Below are 21,441 nucleotides of genomic sequence, written 5' to 3' on the forward strand. Positions count from 1 at the left end.
AGAGCCTGGTGCCGAAATACATCATTTTTCTGTTTTTCCTTTCACTTATTAAGTTATGATTCTGTATGTACACAGTATCTTGATTTGTTTAAATTACATGGATTCTAGGCTGCTTTGTAAATTTCAAGTCTGCATCATGCATGTTTTAATAAAGAATGAACTGCGATTCCCGGGGAAAGCTCTGGTTCGGCCTTGTCACACTTCCAGATGTGCACCTGGTCCTTTATTATGTCTCATGTAAAAAGCTAGTGGGTATCTTTCTGACAGCACCTTGTTAATCAAGATACAGTAAGATGTATACATATATATATACACACACACACACATAAAGAGTAGAATTGTAATTATGGTAATGTGGCAAAATAGCTTAAAAATGGAAAACAGACCAGCAGCCTCGCTGTTGAAATGTGAATACTGTGTTTCTCTTTCATTTGCTGTTGTCTTGGAACCTAGCTGTTTATGCAGTGCTTTCACCTTCTGTTGCTTGTCTAAGTGCCAACTTCTTTCCCAAAGGTGTTCAGTGACTAATGCTTTGGTTACAAGCCAGAATATTTTATAAATGTCTATTTATAGGCAGCTCTTCTACAAGTCTTAATTAAACTTTAATGTCAAGCTGAAGTTTACTTTTAGAACCTCTTAGTTTCCTTTAGTTGTAACGTGGTTCTAGAGAAGTAGAGGGGATGTGGGACAGCCATGTTCCCGCACGTCTTCACTCTGCCCTTTATCACAGGGCCACCGAGCAGATGCGTGCTTGTGTAACACAAAGGTTTACAACACAAGAATAAGTCCCAGCCATCCCCTCAAACACTGGGAGGAATAGCACATTATGACTGAGTCAGATTCTTCCACCCTGAAATGATAGCCATGATTCAGAAGAGGTACTGCCTTGTTACTTATCATACATCCTTCCAGAAATATCCAGCTTCTCAAAGCCAGGGATCGGAACTAGAAATGCTACATAGGGACATTTTCTTCATTCCTTTCTCCTCGATGTCTTTAGTACCAGACAAGGAATTATGAGGTCTGGGAGATCGTTTCCTCTAAGGCAGCATCGGGTGCCATCTGAAATAATGAAGCTTCTGTTATTGTCAGAATAATACAGGTTTTAAATATAGTAATATGATGTGGTACGCTTATTTTCAAACTAATTATGCTCCTCAGTCAGACTGCCCAATGGCAGAGCCAGCAAACTTTTTACTTGAAGGGACAAACTGTAAATATTTTAGGCTTTGTGGGACAGAGATGTCGCAACTGCTCAACTCTGCCGTCATAGTGCAAAAGTGGCCACAGACGAAAGAGCATGGCTGTGTTCCAATAAACCTTTATTTACAAGACCAGGCAGCGGTCCCAATTTGGCCTTCAGGCAGCAGTTTTTGAACCCCTACTCTCTGGTATGCTTTCTTTTATATGATAATCCTGTAGGACATTTTTATTTTTTATTATTTAAATATAGTTCCTTATAGTGTATTTTATTTTTTTAATGTAATTTGTTAGTTAAATTTAAGCTGGTTGCCAAAATTAGCCAGATTTAGAGGTTTTTTTCAGGAATTAGTCCTGGGTTAATAAACGATAAGGGCCTGCTCATAGATAGACAGACTGACACAATGGAATTATGTATATATGTTTACTGAAAAACTATAAAGGCTCCAAACTGTAATTGCCAAAATTCCCAATGATAGTTGAAAGGATAAATAAAATGTGGCATATTTACAAAAATTAGTATACACACCAATGAGAAGAAACGATTTACAACTCCATGCATCAATATAGATTAAACTTAAAAACAAAATTTTGAGTAAAGAATGTTGGATACTCCAAGATTACATACTCAGTGATTCCATTTATATGAAATATAAAACTGGGCAAAGCCAGTCTATACTAGTAAAAGCAAGATGGTGGGTAGGGCCAAGAATTGGAAGGGGGCACAAGGGTATTTCTTTGGTCCTGGCAATATGGTTTTCTTGATCTGGGTGCTGGTTTCACACATGTATTCAGTTTATAAAAATTTGCTGAGCTCTACACTTAGGTTGTGCACATTTTTCTATATGTATGTCCTACCTTGATAAGAAGGTTTAAAGTGAAAAACAATTAGGATAAGAAGGGAAGAACTTTTAGGTATTAAGTGAAATGTCCAATTTCTCATAGATATATTATGAGAAGTATCAAAGTGGGGGGAAGTGTTCAAAATTATAATAATTTTGTTTGTAGATTCTGAGGTTCATAATAATTTGCTTCTCAAATTCAAACTCAAACAGTATCGATGTTGCCATTAATTTATTGGTCAACTCAATAGTTGTATTGCCACTAAAACATTAGGTTATATGGGCGGGGTGTAGATCACATGATGTGGTAGTAGTAGATGTTTACTTTATCTTAATGAAACATTTGGAATTTGCATACCGTCACAGAACAGATAAGCATGGCTCTAATTTCATAGAATGTGTAATGAGTTCATGAACTCTTAACAGTCACTTATCCAGTAATTTCCTCAATCTTTCAGACTTTTTTTTTAGTGTTATCCAGCCCTTTTTAATGTTTGATACACTTACATACCACACATATATTTTGAACACTGTGTTGCTAGTCTCTGAGAAAACAGTGATATTCATGACCCGGCACCTTTTCTCCAAGAGAACTTATTCTAGTGGTGAGAAAAGCCAGACAGTGTGAACGTATTGCATTAGAGGGTTGCCCAGTGTGTGGGAAAGTGGCAGAGAGAGAAGCCATTTCTGTTAGGGAGGATGCAATGCTGGGTGAAGGGGCTTAGCAATAAGTTATCAAGTGGAAGAACTTCTGAGGACTCTTAACATTGACACTCAAGCTGAGTCTTGAAGAACAAGTATAAGTTAACCAGATAACATGAAGAGGGAAGAGGTTGAAGGCAGAGGGATGGCTTGAAATAGGACACAAAACACAGGTGTTTGGACCCCTGTTTGTAGGTGAGCATGGCTAAAGGGAAGGAATGGGTTGTGCAGTGGAAAGTAAGGCACGACCAGCTCTTTCAGGCTGCATCTGCTGCACTAATCAGAACTCTATCTTGAAAGCACTGGAGGAAAGGAAGCAGACACGTGACATTATCAAGTTTGCTTTCTGCAAAGTGACCACCACCCGCCCCCAGTAGTGTGAAAATTGGAAGAGGACTTGACAAATCAATTAAGAGTATAATCCAAGTGAATGCCAGTTCAATCATGAAATTTTCAGATGTTCTTTATTTAAGAAAAGAAATTTTAATCTTCATTCAGCTCAACCTAAATAACTAGAATAGTACAAAAGCAAGAAGCAACATGCCTTTGCTACCCCCAGGCAAAATGGGTCCCCGCCCTGGTCCCAGAGCCCTTCATTCATAACTCTTTCCAAGTATTTCTAATATCTGTTTACATCTGTTTATAAATCTGCCCTTTATAAGCTCTACAAAGCTGGGAATTTGTTATACTATTTTTGTATGTGGGAGTAATAGATGTAACGATTATTATACAGGGGCTTTCAATTAAAATCATTCTTCATCTTCAAGTAATGCTTAAAAGCATCAATCTTGAAACTTGTTCTTTAACTCTGTCCTTAAACATTCTGTCTTAAATCAACTCACAAATAACTACTAAATGCCTACTATGTGTTTAACATTTCCATAAATAGTTTATTCAAACACAAATACAGATGTTGATTAGAATGATGCAATGTAAGCATTGTTGAAGAAATGTTTTCTAAACTCTAGTTGCTAGGTGAATATCTTTCTTATTGTTATGATTATCCTCGTCTGATATTTTGCTTTGGGTCATATTCTTCTCTGGTTGAACTAATTTGTTTTTAATTTAAATACTTTGATATCTAAGAGTGTCTGTTTTTGAGGACAGCTTACAGAATCATGACATTCTGTAGCAGGTTCTGAGCTTTTCTAACCATCTAATCAGTAAAGGGAATGGGTTGCCTTGAGACTTTAGAACATTCTAGCTGTGGTACCTTGAATACATTTCTTAAACCTCAGGTTCCTTGGGGGTTTCATGGAATGTGCATGAGTCATATCTTCACTGAACAGTAGTTATTATTACAGGTGGGGTGACTGAGTCTTTAAAATGCTAAATGACCTCTCCCCCGGAAGAACGGGGCCCAGAGCCAGAACTTGAACTCACTTACGTGTTTGGATTTGTAGCAGTGTTCCCTTTCCAGTTCACAAGATGGTGAAACACTTCCGCAGTTCTATTTTTAATTTGGTCTAGTTATTGGTAGAGGTGACCAGCCTGCCTTAAGAAATTCTTTCTAGTTCAACAGATTTTAGTGGTACCCACGTGCTGGCCATAGTAGTCCTTTCCCATGCCATGCTCACTTCCACCAAAGTATCCTCTGTTTTGGTGGAAATAGTCTCTTCTCCTTTGGCTTTGGCAGCAGCTAGTTCAATGTCTACTCAAGAATGAAGAAAGAAAAAAAAAATCTTTTCTTTTAGGAAGATATTTTGAAATAATGAGAAAAATATGCTAAAATGATAGAAGCAAGAAGTTAAACAGAAAGCAGACTAGTTTAATTATAACTAAATTAGAAAACTTTTCCTATGTAATAACTAACTGAATTTATCTGAAACCTGGGAAACTGAGTTCTTTTTACAATGGATTTACATCTACTTGCATGGGGTCATCTCCTATGGCTGTGCTTCCAAATTAGTATTTTATGTTCAGGATACATAAATGAAGAGATGGGATTTTTAGTTCCAAACGAAAACTAAATCGTACTTAATTTTTAGGCCACATGAAAATAAAACCTATCTTGCTGTTGGAAGTATGAAGACATTAATGTTGAACGTGTCCTTATTTAATGCCGGAGATGATGCATATGAGACAACTCTGCATATCAGACTACCCACTGGTCTTTACTTCATTAAGATTTTAGATCTGGTAAGAATCGAAAACTACAGTAGCATGATACTACATTGATATTTTACTTAACTTTTAAAGAATGTAAATGTATAAATCACTTTATCATTTGAGGTATAAATATTTGGCGTATGAGTCTTAATATTCAGACTTATCACTCGGGCTTCCAGTAATTTTTTTCCTCTGTGCCCCTAATCAAAATGGAAAGTTCCTTGGGATCTGACTGAGATCAAGAGAGTCAGCTTCCTGTTTACCAATGCTACTATGAGACAGAAGCGATTGTCCAGCTATCCAAGCAAGCTGCCCAGGTGTCATTGCTTTTCTCACTGGTACAACCTCATCTGGTGCTGTGATGGTGCTCCTCATGGTTGGGGTCTCTACACGGGCCATATTGGTCCTTCATGCTGGGCTCCCAGAGTTACTGCTCTGCATTTTAAGTTCGCATACACTGTCTCGATCCCAGAGGACCTCCAAAATGCTAGAACCAGCATCAAATTCCAAAATCCTGGTGTCAACCAGATTGTAGGCAAGTTTCTCCTTTCCTGCAAGAGTTTGGAGCACCTGGAGACCTTTTCCTTTTTTTTTTTCCTTTTTACCACTGTGCCTCGGTCATGAGCACTTAAATCCATCAGTGAGGTATTAATAATGTTAAATTTGAAAGAGAAAAGTCTCAGTCACTTTCTCCGTGGATGCTCCTCTGCCTCTTAGAAAAATGTACCCATCTCTTATCCAGAGACCATTTCTTCACACTAAGGACATTTAGAAAGGCCTTTGACCTCTTATAAATATCTACTACCCACTTCCTCTAGAGCTTTGGGAGCCTGTTTGCAATGGTAAGAGGGAAAACTCAGTTATTCAGGGAAATATACATCTGTGAGATGTATATAAATTTATATTTCCCTGAATATTTGAATATATATATATAATTGTGATTACAGTTATAATTAAATACCTTTATCACACTCTCACAACCCAGACAGAAGGCAGCCAATGAAATATAGACCTTATGAATTCCTTGCTTCGTGATTTTTCAAGGAACCTTGAGTTAGGGAACACAGAAACATGGTTGAAAGCTACAAATCCAGGAATTATTCTGTGGAGAATATATGTGAATATTAGAATGAATCTATACTTGTACACACATATTTATGTAGTGTATTTATATTCCTATTGATTTATCCCCAAAGTAAACAGAAATTAGTCTTCCAAGAAAGTATTCAGGGATGATTTTCTTTTCAAAAACCATCCTTAAACATATGTTATGAACTTCTCATTCCTTACCTACTTAAACCAGTTATTTCATTTTCCTTTTAGGAGGAGAAACAAATAAACTGCGAAGTAACAGACAGCTCTGGCATAGTAAAACTTGACTGCAGGGTTGGTTATATATATGTAGATCATCTATCAAGGGTAAGCATTTAGCATTTATAGTTTTTGTTACTGACATGAATATAAAATATTTTGTTTCCTTATGTTTGTGCTGCATGCAAATAATTTGTTGTTGTCATTTTTATTATTTACTAAGAGTAAGTAGCTAAATGAAATAAAACCCAAACCAACTGGGCTTGAGATCTTTGAGATTGTGTTTATATTCTTGGCAATGTTCACTGTTTAAAAGAAAGAAAAAGAAGGGGGTGCCTGTTTGTGTCAGGACGGGCAGGTGAATGTGTCAATCAATTCCGCTGCCCAGCCTCACCCTTCCCCAACACTCCCCCAACTCCACCCCGGGTGGTCCTATCTGCCAAGCATGTCACCTGGGCTCTACTAAAAGGTGTTTCTGGCAAGAGTGCCCACTCAAGTTGTTAAAGCATCTCTAATTTTGTCAGTCTGGACCTGCCTATCTACATTCAGAGGAGGCTTTGTCTCTGAACGTCACTCGTGGAAATGCTGCTGCTTTAAAATTGCGACAGACCCGACAGCTTCCCCGTAGTTCTCTGAGTGAGGGTTAGCCTATGCTTGTAGGACATCATTTCGTATCTGTATTTCACAGAACATAAATAATAAGAAAAACTAAAATTCAGATTGTAAAAACAAACTTTAGATTATTTTTATTTTTATCTTTTTATTTTTTTTTTACATCTTTATTGCAGTATAATTGCTTTACAATGGTGTGTTAGTTTCTGCTTCATAACAAAGTGAATCAGTTATACATATACATATGTTCTCATATCTCTTCCCTCTTGCGTCTCCTTCCCTCCCTCCCACCCTCCCTATCCCACCCCTCCAGGCGGTCACAAAGCACCGAGCTGATCTCCCTGTGCTATGCGGCTGCTTCCCACTAGCTATCTACCTTATGTTTCGTAGTGTATGTATGTCCATGCCTCTCTCTTGCTTTGTCACAGCTTACCCTTCCCCCTCCCCATATCCTCAAGTCCATTCTCTAGTAGGTCTGTGTCTTTATTCCTGTCTTACCCCTAGGTTCTTCATGACATTTTTTTTCTTAAATTCCATATATATGTGTTACCATACGGTATTTGTCTTTCTCTTTCTGACTTACTTCACTCTGTATGACAGACTCTAGGTCTATCCACCTCATTACAAATAGCTCAATTTCGTTTCTTTTTATGGCTGAGTAATATTCCATTGTATATTTGTGCCTAGATTATTTTTAAAATGAGCGTTCCCTATGTTTTTCAGACAGATATTAGCTTTCTTCTGGATGCCAGCTCACTCAGCAGAGCAGAAGAGGATCTCAACATCACAGTGCATGCCGCCTGGTATATTTCATTATGAAAAAACAATTGTGTTAAAGAAAATGAACCCCTGACTTTTGGGGGGAGAAAAGGGGGGTGACTTTAGGGGAACCATGGAGCTGTGTTCCATTGTCTGCAGGAGAAAACTTCCTTTATGTGATCTGTTAAACAAACAAAAAACCCTTCTAACATAGGGTTTTATAGCACAGAAGCAAATAACAGCATAAATAATGAGAGCAAATTTCTGCCAACTCTGACATAAATATTTCTTACTACTGCGTCTACTTTTATCCCCGCTCCTCAAAAAGCATTTTTTAAACCAACCTCCAAGTACATTAGGTATACATGGGGCGTAACTAGTTCCCTCTGAAGAGAAGTTTTGTGCTGACTGGATTCTAAGACGGTGTTTTCTATTTGCTTCTGTAGTGAAAATGAAGGAGAAACAGGCAACATGAAGCGTAACAAAGTGACTTTAACAGTACCTCTCAAGTATGAAGTCATGCTAACTGTTCATGGGTGAGTAGATATGGAGGACTCCTGTAAAATTCTGAGCTGATTTTGAATTCTGTTGCTTCTTAAACTACTGGTCAAAAGCCTATTTAAAGTTTTTTAAGAAAAGGTCATGTGCCGTTTCTGTCTCTTAACAATTACCTCGGTGTTGCAGCCCATTGCTTAGGTGTTCGTTATTTTAACCCACTCTGTAGTCATCACTGAGACCACCTCAAACTAATGCCCCAATGGAGGAGATTTCTTACTGGAAAAGCCCAATAGGAGGCCACGTCCAACCATTCAGCGGTACGCCGTGCAGGCCAGGGCCCCAGAGTGCCAGCGTGCACTTTGTATCACGCTCAGTGGCCAGGGCAAGTGTGAAGTTCAGAGAAGTGGAAGGTTGGCCAAATCGCCCTTGTGCAGACCCCGCATCTACCTGCGTGGCAGATGAATTGAGATACAAGAGAGCCGGCTCCCTTGTCCCCTCTTTATATCCGTGAATTACAGAGTTCCATACCCATGGCCCAGCAGTCACTGATTCCTCACAATTTTAGTAATTGTTTGAATGGACCCTCCTATGACTCAGGAAGGAGATGTGAAGAGAAGGAATTAAAGGAGTATCATGAAAACCTTTCATGATTTTACTGGAAATTATTGAGCCTACTAATCTTTGTTTAAAACCACATTTTTAAAGCAATAGACAATATGAGACACAGGACAAAGAGATGAGCTCTTCTAGTTGCCCTAACTATAAAGCATCCCTAGTCATTTTTAACCACCCATAAAGGTGGCATATAGTTATATAAAAATAGTGTCCGAAACTGATGGAACTGATTCTCCAGTTTGTGAGAGAAAACCAGCGGAGGAAAGAGGAATCCATTCAAGGGTGAGTAGTGGGGAGCAAAGAGAAGTCAATTCACGTTGCCTGGGTTCGAATGCTTACCTCGCCTCACCTCCTTGGTTCTGTTATAAGTATGTCCTCCTGCTTTTCCATCATCCACATCTCATTTTGAGCAAGGGATGCTCTGCAACTGTCAAGCTGCCTAAATCTACAACATTGGAATATTTCTCATTTCTTTGCTTTGTAAAAGAGTCTCTAACACATTATCTCATATTAGCTGCCAAATATTAGCAACTTGGGGAGTTGGGATTTTCCTAGAAAAATACGTCTTAAAGTTCATTACTGACCGTGCATGTGTCTCATCTCAGGTAAAGGAATGACAACCTTGTATCCTAACAAAAATTTGCCCTGCTTCTTGATGTTTGAATTGTTCCCCAGACTTGGGGTCCATTACAAACAGCCAGCAGGAATTGGGCGTGATAAGAAATCACTCAAACATCTGTCAGCTAGATTGAAATACAGGAGGATACTGGAGCCCTAGGGAAAAGCTAAGAATTTATCTCATATTCGTCAAGTTTGCGTGAAGCATTTGAGGGCTGAGAGAGAAGGAATGGTCACTAGAGTGAGCCAGGCAGTATTGGGAAGGCAAAGGATATTGGCGGGAAGAGAAATTATCACCCCAGTCAGAGCACGTGGCTTTCTAATTTCATTACATTTTCCCTAAAATTCTTATCTTTACAAGAAACCAAAAGTATTCCATGGTACTTAGAGGCACCTGTCGTCTGAATGATGGCATATTTAAGGGATATTTAAGAGATATGCTATATTTAGACTAGAGAGAAAGACTGTTTCTAATACCTCAGCAAATAAGACAGTTAAATTAAATCTGAATTCATTTCTGGCAGGTTTGTAAACCCAACTTCGTTTGTGTATGGCCCAAAGGAGGAAAATGAGCCTGAAATGTGTATGGCAGAGAAAATGAACTTCACTTTCCACGTAAGAAAAGTTGATTGTGCTGATATTTGTAGCAAACTGAAAGAATGTTACCGACGCATTGCTCCAGAGGACATCATATCTGTGTGGCGTCCCTCAGCTTTGGGCCACCTCAGCTGGCTGAGGGCGAGAAGGGAGCTGCAGCAGGGCTCATGCCCTTGCCTGGTGGGCCCCTGCGCCTTCTCTCCCATTCATCTTGTCCCTGTTATTGAGCCCACTCTCCTTATACTACCTCTCCTTATACTACCTCTCCTTACAGTAAGTACCTCCTGGGAACAGAGGTAATGCCTGAAATAGGCAAAGTTATGGGAGGAACTGAATCTGCTAAAGATGCATGCAGAAATCAGAATAGGTCAAGAAAAGGCATCTTTGGGTGCAAATCAGTGAAACCTCTTCGTGGTCCAAGCTTCATACAAGTCCTAACCTTACCAAGTAAAGGAAGCTTTTACCTCCGCATCTCCATTTAAGGTCTGCTTGGTCAGCCTTTCAAGCCATTGGTATAGGACCCATGACAAGTGATCCATCATTTATTAAATAATCTTTTTAAAAAGGAAAGAGTATCATCATCATCCAGAAGTATTAACATACTAATAGAAAGCTAAAATTTCATTAAACACTTTTTACTGTCAAACTGAAATTTTTGTTACAGCATGGATGTTGATAAGGAGCAAATAATTGGAGATAATGTCCACAAAAACATTTTTTGAACCGAAAGCACTGCTCACACATTCTCAAGAGCTGTATAACAATCTACAGACTGTAAGTGAATCTGCATTAGGTACATTATCATATTTTGTAAGGCAGTGCTTTTCAAAATGTGTATCAGAATCACTTGAGGTGCTTATCCAAAATGCAAACTCCTGGGCCACTGCCCCAATCTGTGGAAGAAGAATGACCTCAAAATTCTTTTGAGTCCATACTCAAGTTGTTGTTACACTAGTATACCCTAGTGTTGGAAAAATGTCACCCTCTACTTTGAAGTCCCCCCAAATGCTCCTGTCACAGTCCAGTGGGGGTTTGTACTCTGATAAACAGAAACTGAGTTGGACTCCAGAAGGCCTATTTATTACGTTGCAAATAATAGTTCACAAGTATTGTCTAGTTAAATTACAATGGAGTGACTGGGCATGGAGATTCTTTCAGTCTGTAGGCTTGGTGACTTGTCCAAGTATGAAGATGTTCTCAGAGGTCTAAATGTTATTAGGCGAACATGCATAAAGAATATTGTAAGTGAGCTTGGTTATTTGCTGGCGTCAGGAAGACCTTGTCTAAAGGTCTGGGCAGTGCTGGGTCCCCATTGCTGACATTGCCTTTTGCAACTGCCCTGTGCTTCCAAGGCCCGGCAGTTACCACCTGTCCCAAAGCCCAGGGATACTCTCTCTATATTTACATCGTGTGTGTTCAGAAGATTATTGCAAGTCTTTGAGTCATGCTATTTCATTTAGATATTGTAGCACATCTTTTTTCTGACTTACTGTGTTGGTTTTATAGTTCTCAGGAGGCCATATTTTGGCCCAATTTCCTTCTTCAGCGTTCTGCAAACCCCAGATTTATCAACAATAATGAAATATCTTCCCCTTATGCATTATTAAAAATGTTTTTTTTCCTAAAACCCAATAACCTACCCTCTTCTGATTTTATGAGTGCATCAGCATTATAATTTTCCTGAATTTAAAATATTTTTATTCACTTACTGCTGCTGATGATTCTCTCAGCACAGAGTGACTTTGTGAAACCCCCATAGAATTTAGAATTAGGATACCTGGGTTTTGGTCCCGCTTCTTGTCACTTTTTAACTTTCATCTTGGTTACAACGTTAACACCTCAGCATTTTCCTGAGATGGCAAATAATAAAATGTCAGCCCACCTCATGGGCTAGTTATAAGGACAACCGATCATGGTTTTCTAGATCTATAATGTGCCATACCCAGGTACAGTTGGCCCTTGAACAACACAGGTTTAAACTGCACGGGTCCACTTACATGTGGATTTTTTTTCAATAGTAAATACTATAGTACTACACAATCCACGGTTGGTTGGATCTGTGCATACAGAGAAACCATGTAGACAGAGGGCTGAGTATACACTATATTAGGAGTTTCAACTGGGCTGAGGTCAGTGACCCTAATCCCCCTGAGTTGTTCAGGGGTCAACTGTATATTATTGATGTCTTTTTCCTCAGACTACTTCTGCGGTAGACCATCAGTGTAGACAGTTTGGTCTCATCGGCACCAAAAGGAGAGGTCTAGGAATAATGACTAGTTATATTATTAACAAACGTTTTAAAGTTCTGACTGGATATTCTGTCTCCTTTTGCCGTGCAGCTGCCAACTCCAAACCCCCACCATTATAAATGTTACATGAAATGTATGGGTTCGCCTGAAAAGTTCATTGGTATCTGTACTTCTATAAAAAGTATTTTTTGAGTGTTTAAATTTTCTTTCTCCTTATCAGGTTATCAACACTGGCCAAAGCATGGCTCCAAATATTAGTGTGGAAATAATGATACCGAATTCTTTTATCCCCCAAACTGATAAACTGTTCAACATTTTGGATGTCCAGGTAAAAACGTGTTCCTTCCTTTATTCTAAGTAATATTGCTAAAATGGAGATTTCTCTTACTTCAGTCACACTTAGTCTAAACTATGAATGCACCGTGCATTTACTGTGTACACTTTGAATATTGCATTAGAATGGCAGGATTACAGTGGAACCTCTACATGTGACTTAACACAATAAAAGAACTATGCTCTACCATCTTTGGTAGATTTTCTTTGTGATAGGGACCTGTGGAAGTAATTTAATTGGTGGAATTCTCCATAAAGCTTGAGACCACTGTTGAAAAAGCAATACTTCAGCCTTTTATTAATATTCAAATAACTACTTAAGAATCAATATTCTTGTGTTGATGATTCTATCAGAATTGTTTTTACGTTCTTTAAAAAACTTTAAGACAATCGATAAAGAAACCTACTCAGTAGATTTGATATATAATCCTTAAAAATCTTACTTGAATCCCAGATTTAGATGGTAGGGCATGCTTTTAGAACACTTTCTTGTATGTCTAAAGCCAAAGAAATGTTCAATATAATGCTAATGTTCAAATGTCCATTTTTCATATTGCCCTAATTTCTGTAAAGTTAAGGCCATTTGATCAATTTGGGACCTATATCCAACCCTTTAAAATTTTTCTGGGTTTTTGTTGCGTTTTTTGCCACAGAGATTTAATCTCTCCCACATCAAAAAATATTTTCACACAATTTTATAAGTACTTGATATATTTCAGGAAAGGTAAGCTTTAAAAGGTAAGTTTTAAAGCCATGTAGCTGTTGTTCTTTCCAATATTGGATAAGATTTTTCTTTCTTTCTTTGTAGACTACTGTTGGAGAATGCCATTTTAAGAATTACCAAAGAAAGTGTGCATTAGAGCAGAAAAAAGGCACAATGGAGACCCTGAAAGATATATTCAAATTTTTATCAAAGACTGATAAGAGGCTACTGGTAAGTTTCAATTATTCAGGTTGTAGTTTTTGCTTTCCAACCTACAGAACTGAAACACTTAAACCCATGAACCAAGGGGTTTTGAACTGTCAGTTGAGTATAGGAGAGAAGCCAGTTCAGGTAATGTTCTTGTGTGTGAGGAACAGGCATGACTGGAGAGTTGAGAGACACCCAGGGTTAAATATATACAATATACTTTCATTATTTATGCAACAAGTGCCCAATTTATGCCAACCAGACGTTGTGTCAGACCCTTTGCGGGTCAAGATGCTGTTCTCAGCTGAATGGCCTTTGTGGCATGAAATTAATTTTCAGTATTTTCATTTTAGTATGGGGAAAAAAAAACGCAAGAAAGCCCTTAAAATGATCCAAGTTTTACAATGAACATAGACCATGTAACGTAGCAAGACTCTGATTAGGTGTTTTACTTTTTCTATCCCAGAAGATTAAGTTCATAAGAATAATGAAAACATGTGATCTAGTTCGAATACTTTGTTTTTGTTAATTTACTAAACATTTGTGTTTTGTTTAAAACAAGATAATTTTTTAAGTGCCACTAATGAAAGCATATCTTTAATTCCATGTTTATATCAAGATAAATTTTTGCAAAATGCCACTAAGGGGAGCAGATCTTGAACTCCACGTATATTAGCCATCTAAATATTTAGCCATCTAAATATTTTAGCCATCTTTTTCTAAAATGTTGAAATTTTAACATCGCTCTTTTGTATTCTTTTCAAGTACTGCATGAGAGCTGATCCACATTGTTTAACTTTCTCATGCAATTTTGGGAAAATGGACAGTGGAAAAGAAGCCAGTGTTCACATTCAGTTGGAGGGTCGGCCATCCATTTTAGAAATGGTAAGTCTATGATACAGTGACAACTTTGTGGAGAAGATTTCATATAGAATCTACAAACGCGACCATCTTATACAGGTAGGATGGTACGTAAGGAGGCATTCAACAAATTAAGATGGTATGAATGAATGTAAAATCTGGAGTGAAACTCCAAAACTGTTTCCATTTATCACTACAAAATACACTGTCTAAATGAAATGGCTTTAGTAATTAAACAGATTACTAAGACTGTAAATAGACTATAATTAAGAGATTTTAGAAAGCATGTCCAACTATTTATGAACCTTGATCAAATTAGAGAAGTTAGCTGCTTTAACATTTCATATATCCTTAAAATTCTTTCCAAATTACTTTATGCTTAAAAACCTACTATTGTATATCGTATACATTTATTAATATGTATTTGCTAAAAATTAAGACTTCCAGAAAATCAAACTAAAACATCAAAATTTATCAACAACAGTAAAACACAAACACGCTTTTAAGAAGATGAACTATGAAAGGTTGAATTAAAAATTAACTAAATACATGTTGAACTTCTTCCTAAGAAGCAGTATGCATATTTATGAGAAGTACTTTGAGATCATTGGTTTTATCTGGAGTTCTGTTCTTCAGTTTCTTTATCAGATTAATATGGGTAACATCTCTTTTTCAGGGTTGCTGCAGATTAGATGATTTTCATAAAGCACTTAGTGCACAGCACATAATAAGCTAAAGGAAATGAGAGCTATTATGTTTTGTTAAGAGGAGTAGTTGAAATTACCACAAGGTGGTCAAGAGGAACATGCACCCGACAGGGAAATAAGAGCTGTCTGTTTTAGTTACAAGTTATTTAAACTTTTGCAGCCTGCCTTCATACTCTTTTTGAGGTCCAGGTTTCTCAACAGTGGGCACTAGTAGCATTTTGGACCAAATGCTGCTTTGTTGTCAGGGGCTGTCCTGTGCATTGTAGGATATTTAACAGCATAGCTGGCTTCTCCCCACTAAATGGCAGTACACTCCCTCCCAAGTCCTGCCAGCCAGAAATGTCTCCAGACATAGCTGACTTTCCTCGAGGGTACAGAATCATCCCTGTTGAAAAAAACTGCTCCAGATAAAGTATATAATTTATTTTTAGCCCTAAAATTCTACATGTTCTCTCCAAAATGTTAAATAACCTTTACACAGTAGTTTTAACTTTTGTTGGTCATAGTGTCCTCTTTAAGAATTTGACAAAAGAATATATTCTCATCTACCCTAATGAACGCACATATGAAAAATAAAAAAAATCTCGATTTTTGAATACAACTTCAAAGATCCTTAGAGTCTATGGAGCCTGTCCACAGATGCCCAAGCTCTGGATTCTGGGTGATAAAGCCCTCTGTTAGACAGTAAAGCTCTGAGGTCAGCCACTGATTTTATTTTTGAATGTTATAAATATTTGTACCAGATTTTTTCATTACGATATTTGGTACACTAATCTGTATTTGATCAGAGCAGAAAGATGACAACACTATTAAGAAAAACAAGCCCAAATAAAATTAATTTGAGGAAATGTTTTTCAGACAAAGAAAGTCTTTGGGAATAAAAATTCAATAGCTAAGGTAAAAATACACTGGTAATTATCAAACAGTATTTAAGTATTAAATATTATAAGCATTTAAATCAAGTTCTCTGCAAAGCAGCCATGTTTAATAAAAGGATTTCAACAAAATGATGCCATATAAATTAATACCAAGGACATGCCTTTGGAACCAAAGGAAGCATTGCATTGCAATTAACTACAAATGGTGAAACTGGAGAAGATAACTTGTGAAAACCTTTAGAATAGAAGTAGTTTCTCATGATTCTTACCTGCTCTGTGTTTTCATGAAACAAAACGATGTATCAGGCTACAGTGATCTTTTTTTTTATTTATTAAACAGGATGAGACTAGAGCCCTGAAGTTTGAAATAAGAGCAACAGCTTTTCCAGAGCCAAATCCAAAAGTTATTGAACTAAACAAGGATGAGAATGTTGCACATGTAAGATTATTACCTTTTTAACTAAAACATAAACATTGTGGGGAAAAAATATTGCTAGTGTTTGGTCAGGAAAATCATGGCAAGCCTAATATACTTTACAGGGGATTGGTATTTTCTACAACTGCCAGGAAGGCATGACATAGCTCTTTCAGGTGATTTTGGTAGGATGGATTGGAGGAAGAACCACAGATATGGCCCATTACACACCCTGTTTCTGCTAAACAATTACCAATGTTTCCTATGGTTTGTGTTAGACCAGCAAGAGAATGGGATGGGTTATTCTGAATACTCTTGGGGATCGTGGAGGGGCTTCAAACGAAATAGAGGCAAGGTTTTAAAGTGGTGTTTCTTTATTTTGGTTAATTTATGTAGGTGCTACTCGAAGGACTACATCATCAAAGACCCAAACGCCATTTCACTATAGCAATTATTTTAAGTAGCTTGCTACTTGGACTTATTTTACTTTTATTGATTTCATATGTTATGTGGAAGGTAAGCCTTTAATAAGTACCATTGTTAAACCACTCAAAATGCCATTCTTGATCTTCTCAAAGCCAACTTGTGACTCCCACGTTACTAGATTTCAGCATTTCAGTATTTTTAATGTTAATTCTTATACTGATTGATTGCATATTTTTCTTAACTTTAGTACCACAGTCTTTCTAGAAAAATATGCCTTCTTAAAGATAACTTATCTTCAACAAATGTTCAAACTATAACAAACGTTTTGAAAGATGTTCTTTCTAACTAAGCATTGGGCAAACACTGCACGTTATATGTTGAATTTCAATTTTGGAGAGTGCGTGCATCACTGAGAAATCCTGCAGTAACAACAAAACAATGCTCTTTAACCCAATATTTCCCAAACTAATTTTTACTGACTACAATTGACATTGACTCTTATTATACTCATACCAAATATCTAATGTTCATGACTAATGCTGTTTTCAGGCTGGCTTCTTCAAAAGACAGTACAAGTCTATCCTACAACAAGAAAACAGAAGAGACAGTTGGAGTTACATTAACAGTAAAAGCAGTAAAGATGATTGAAGACTTCTTTCAAATTGAGAGAATAACAGACTCAGGTTACAGTATACTAAAACAAATTTAGACATTGTTTACAAGAAACCGTGAATTTTGCCTCAGACTTCTTCTGTGTACTTCTTTTAGTCATGACCTTGTGACATGTTATGTCTTAATGCAGATGAAAAATCCAAGCAGTGATTATTCTAAGAGAAAATAACTCCAAAAGTAATATTCTAATATATCCAAAAAGATAATCTTTCAGCTCTTAAATGGATAGAAAAACACTAAAGCATCAGCTTATCCAAGATAAGTAATCCCTGGACAATACCTTGAAATGAGTGCATCTGAATTAAAATTATGTTGAAGTAAACAACTCGACTGGAGAAAACTTGGACTCTGAGGTATTCCTTTAAAAGAAATACTATTTACCGTATGTGCTGGCTTTGGTAAAATTAATTCCACCAAATAGATAAGGACTCATTTCTAATAGATCTTTGAGACTTGTTTGGAATATGTTCTCTAGAAATAGTTAGCAGAATTTTTGAAAGGCTGTTCCCAAATTTTCTAATGAATAGAAGAGGAACATTATCATTTTAAAGCATATTTTATCTTTAAAGACATTGATTTGTAATATATTTCCTATAACCTTTGATCAACAACCATCTATTCAGCAGTCTATGAAGACTATGGCCTGATCAGCAAACTTCAGACTGAAGTTATACACTGGTTTGAGCTTAATGGGATAATTTCTGGATAATTATTGTTTATACAGCTATGGATTTTTTCTTTCTGTACATATATATACACATAAGTTTTTAAGAGAAAATATGTTTATATAGGTATAAATCCAGTAAGTCCTTCTATAACACAATTTTATCAAGGGAAAGGTACTGAAGAGTAAATTGTAAAAATCCATCTTTAATCAAATTTTTTGTTTATAAAAACAACAGTACTTAGAATTCTAATTTATATTCTAAAACAGATCGAATGTTGCACTTTAGCTGATATATGTAAACTATGAAAACTGTACCTCACTAATTTTTAAAAACCAAAGCTCTGCAAAGAACATATTGGGGACCAGTATTTCATACAAATTAGATACTGTTTAATAAACAAATTCTTGTTTGGATGTTACTCCTTTCTCCTCAAATGTAAGTATGAAATGTGTTTTCACCAGTACTATAAGAGCATTCTCTTCTTCAGGGAAATAGAGAAGCAAATTTAACTGTAAAATTGAAAAATATAGATTGAAAAATATAGATTTAGCTTGTATCAGGTAAAAATGTGACATCAAAATTTCCATGTTTTAGTGATGACTGAAGTATTTTAAGGTTTTTGTTGGTGTTATCTTAGACTTTTTAAAATGAAGTAGTTTTTCTGCATCTAAAATACCTCTTCACTTGCAAATACAATCACTTTTTGTAATATTTATTCATGCATATGAACTAAATGCTGATAAACACCAGAATATAATTTCCTCTGATTTGTCCCTACATCTGTCTTGATATGAAGGTTGAGGCCAAATTTTCGAAATCTGTTACGGGAAGTGATAGGTTAGAGGGCAGGCTTTACCACTATGGAAGAGGATTACTTCATAGAGGTCCCTGCCAACAGCTGTCCTCCTCAGACCACTTAATTCCTGTAAGTTATCTGTTCACAAATTGGTGGCTGGAGAATGAAAAATGCACAGAAACTTGTGAAGGCATTTGAGCAGTGGGACCCAATGAGCACGAAACCTCCTGAACTCGGGGGTGTACCAATAGAAATTAATTCAATTTTAAAGAACCCTTTGAACAAAAGATACTATGTTTTTTTATGATTAAAACACAAGTAGTTCTTTCAAGAAAATGTCTAGGCTCATTGGTGGAAAATCAAATCCAAATTTAGAATTGCTTTCTCAAGGATGATCCCTGAGGAAATTTAAATTTTGTTCCTTCCCACTAGAAATGACACCATTTCAGGTAGGTTAGATATTTTGAATAGGTTATGCGTATTATGGATTTCAAAACCCTACCACTTTGAGTTTTCAACTTTCAGAGACTATTCACCAAAGTGGTACTATAACTTTTTAAAAAATCCATCTTTTTTCTTTTTGGCAAGTAGTCTAGGTATTAGAGAGCTTTTGAAAAAATAGTACTATTTCTGGTTATATCATTTCCTAGCTGTGTAATTTAATACCGCTGGATTACGTACCTCATCAAGAAATCAGGACAGTCTTTCTTACATGAACTCTGTGGTCTGTTGGCATCAGGCTGTAGGAAATTTAACATCAGAATTGATGGACTCAAATCCAGGAATCCAAATTAGTTCATTTTGGAATTAATCTAGGTTAAATATTGATATATCATGTTTAAATTTCAAGTATATGAACGATTTACTTTCCATTCCAATAAGTACTTTCCAAAAACCAGAATTTAAATCGTTTTGTATATATTTCACGTCTTAAAGCTAATTTTTAGTAACATCAAAAATAGCAATTTTAATTTCTTTTAAAAATAGTTTTTTCCTTACTAAAATATCTGTTTAAAACATGACAGTATCCCTTCATATTAAAATTCTAATTTTCACATTCCTCTTATAAACAAGTACATGTTACTTTGGAATCATTCGTTTCTTCCATGCTTTTTCCATAAAGATTGATAAGTCTTGGGTGTACTCTGTAAAGAATATAAGAATATGTATGATTATTTCATCAACCTATCATTCTGTTATTTTTCACACATAACCCCTATCGAATGTGGTGCACAATACCAAATAGAAATCTAATGCTAGCCAATGAGCATACATTCATGGCAGAGCTGCCATCTAGGAAAAAATGCAGGGCCTAATAAATCAGCAGCAGTAATTCCTGTAAAGCCCAGTCACCCACGCATGTAGAAAGCTCACACCTAGCAGGCTACTCAGGGAGCCCTGCACACTTCTTCTACCCACGGAGTCATAATGCTTATCAACAATAAGCTTGCATGTTCCCAAGCCTGTTTGTAACCCATTGCTCTTGTTAATATGTAAAATTGTTCTTACGTAAAGTATGCTTTGGAAAGACGATAAAAGCAAACTGCTGAACACAAAGTGTTACAGTATTTGTTGTGGGTAAAAGGAAATTTTAAACAACTGGGGGATTAAATTGTAACCATCTGCTATTCAGATGGCATCACAAGGTTTGAGATCTTAATCCATTTTTTAAAATTCAAAATGGAAATTGTAGACGTACATTATCTGTATAGTTTGTGAAGAATGGTAATTCAGAATGCCAACGTAGAGACTCATAACCAAAGAAAATGCTTTGGTTCTACATAACAATTAGTGAATAACATAACAATTAGTTGAATAAATACAAAGTTACACTTCTTTATTTATTAAAATTGTACATGTGTCTTTTTATGCTTCCCTGACTTAACGAATTTAAAACAAAATTAGCCCAACTGCCTGTTTTGATAGTTATAAGGCAGCAACTTCCATTTATATGTCTATCAGACACAAAACTGATAGTACAAGATGGTGAAATAATTAGACTTACCTAACATGGACCTCTGATGCAACTTCCATTAAATCACCATCTACATTCCAAGGGAAACTGCTTCCTGTAGCAGTTTCATGTGGTACGTCTTCTTCCTCTGGATTGTGTCCACTGCTGTTACTCCTTGGGTGAACTTTTACTTCTTCAACAGTGTAAGTCTCAACAAATGGAAAATTAAACTAAAAAAACCAAAAAATAAATGCAAATAATCTTGGTACTTGCTTTATCCCTAACTGTAATGCAAACTAGGAAAGTTCACTGTGCTCTCATTTGCAAGTAAATATCAGTGTGCATGCTGATGTTTTCATAGCTTTGAAACTCTAATTAGTTCCATTTTCTTTGGAAGAAGGAGCCCCTTTTCTGCTTTCCTAGCTCATTTAGATCTAGCAGCTGGCAAACTTGTTTTATGACTGACAAATAGTATATGTCTATGAAATTGTATACAATAATTTCCAATAAAAACTAAATCTTTAATATTGGTCTGTTGTTATAGAGGATTTACATAATCCACTGACTTGATTATTGTCAACTAGTTTAACTGATGTAGAGCAAACTCTAGAATAAGTTTCACATTTGGAATTTAATTACGAAGAACTAAACTTATGAAGGTAAGAAGAGAAAGTCCATCCCATGTGATTTTGACAGGTATTTGCCTGTC

At 36.4% G+C, this 21,441-nt stretch overlaps 2 protein-coding genes across 2 annotated transcripts in view; one reads left to right on the forward strand and one right to left on the reverse strand.

Moving 5' to 3' along the window:
* ITGA4 (integrin subunit alpha 4) overlaps window positions 1–17,660 on the forward strand; it is an 83,248-nt gene extending 65,588 nt beyond the window's left edge. The window contains exons 18-28 of the mRNA XM_033423680.2: window positions 4,733–4,883; window positions 6,177–6,272; window positions 7,500–7,579; window positions 7,982–8,071; window positions 9,791–9,881; window positions 12,333–12,440; window positions 13,254–13,379; window positions 14,121–14,240; window positions 16,142–16,240; window positions 16,613–16,732; window positions 17,192–17,660. Coding sequence (XP_033279571.1) covers window positions 4,733–4,883; window positions 6,177–6,272; window positions 7,500–7,579; window positions 7,982–8,071; window positions 9,791–9,881; window positions 12,333–12,440; window positions 13,254–13,379; window positions 14,121–14,240; window positions 16,142–16,240; window positions 16,613–16,732; window positions 17,192–17,290 — 1,180 coding nt within the window. The 3' untranslated portion in view covers window positions 17,291–17,660. The remainder of the gene's footprint in view (window positions 1–4,732; window positions 4,884–6,176; window positions 6,273–7,499; window positions 7,580–7,981; window positions 8,072–9,790; window positions 9,882–12,332; window positions 12,441–13,253; window positions 13,380–14,120; window positions 14,241–16,141; window positions 16,241–16,612; window positions 16,733–17,191) is intronic.
* Window positions 17,661–18,621: 961 nt separating this feature from the next.
* The window catches only part of CERKL (ceramide kinase like), a 148,695-nt gene continuing 145,875 nt past the window's right edge, over window positions 18,622–21,441 (reverse strand). The window contains exon 12 of the mRNA XM_033423681.2: window positions 18,622–20,962. Within this exon, the coding sequence (XP_033279572.2) occupies window positions 20,780–20,962 (183 nt within the window). The 3' untranslated portion in view covers window positions 18,622–20,779. The remainder of the gene's footprint in view (window positions 20,963–21,441) is intronic.

The sequence above is a fragment of the Orcinus orca genome, chromosome 7, assembly GCF_937001465.1.
Source record: "Orcinus orca chromosome 7, mOrcOrc1.1, whole genome shotgun sequence".
In the NCBI taxonomy this organism is placed as follows: Eukaryota; Metazoa; Chordata; class Mammalia; order Artiodactyla; family Delphinidae; genus Orcinus; species Orcinus orca.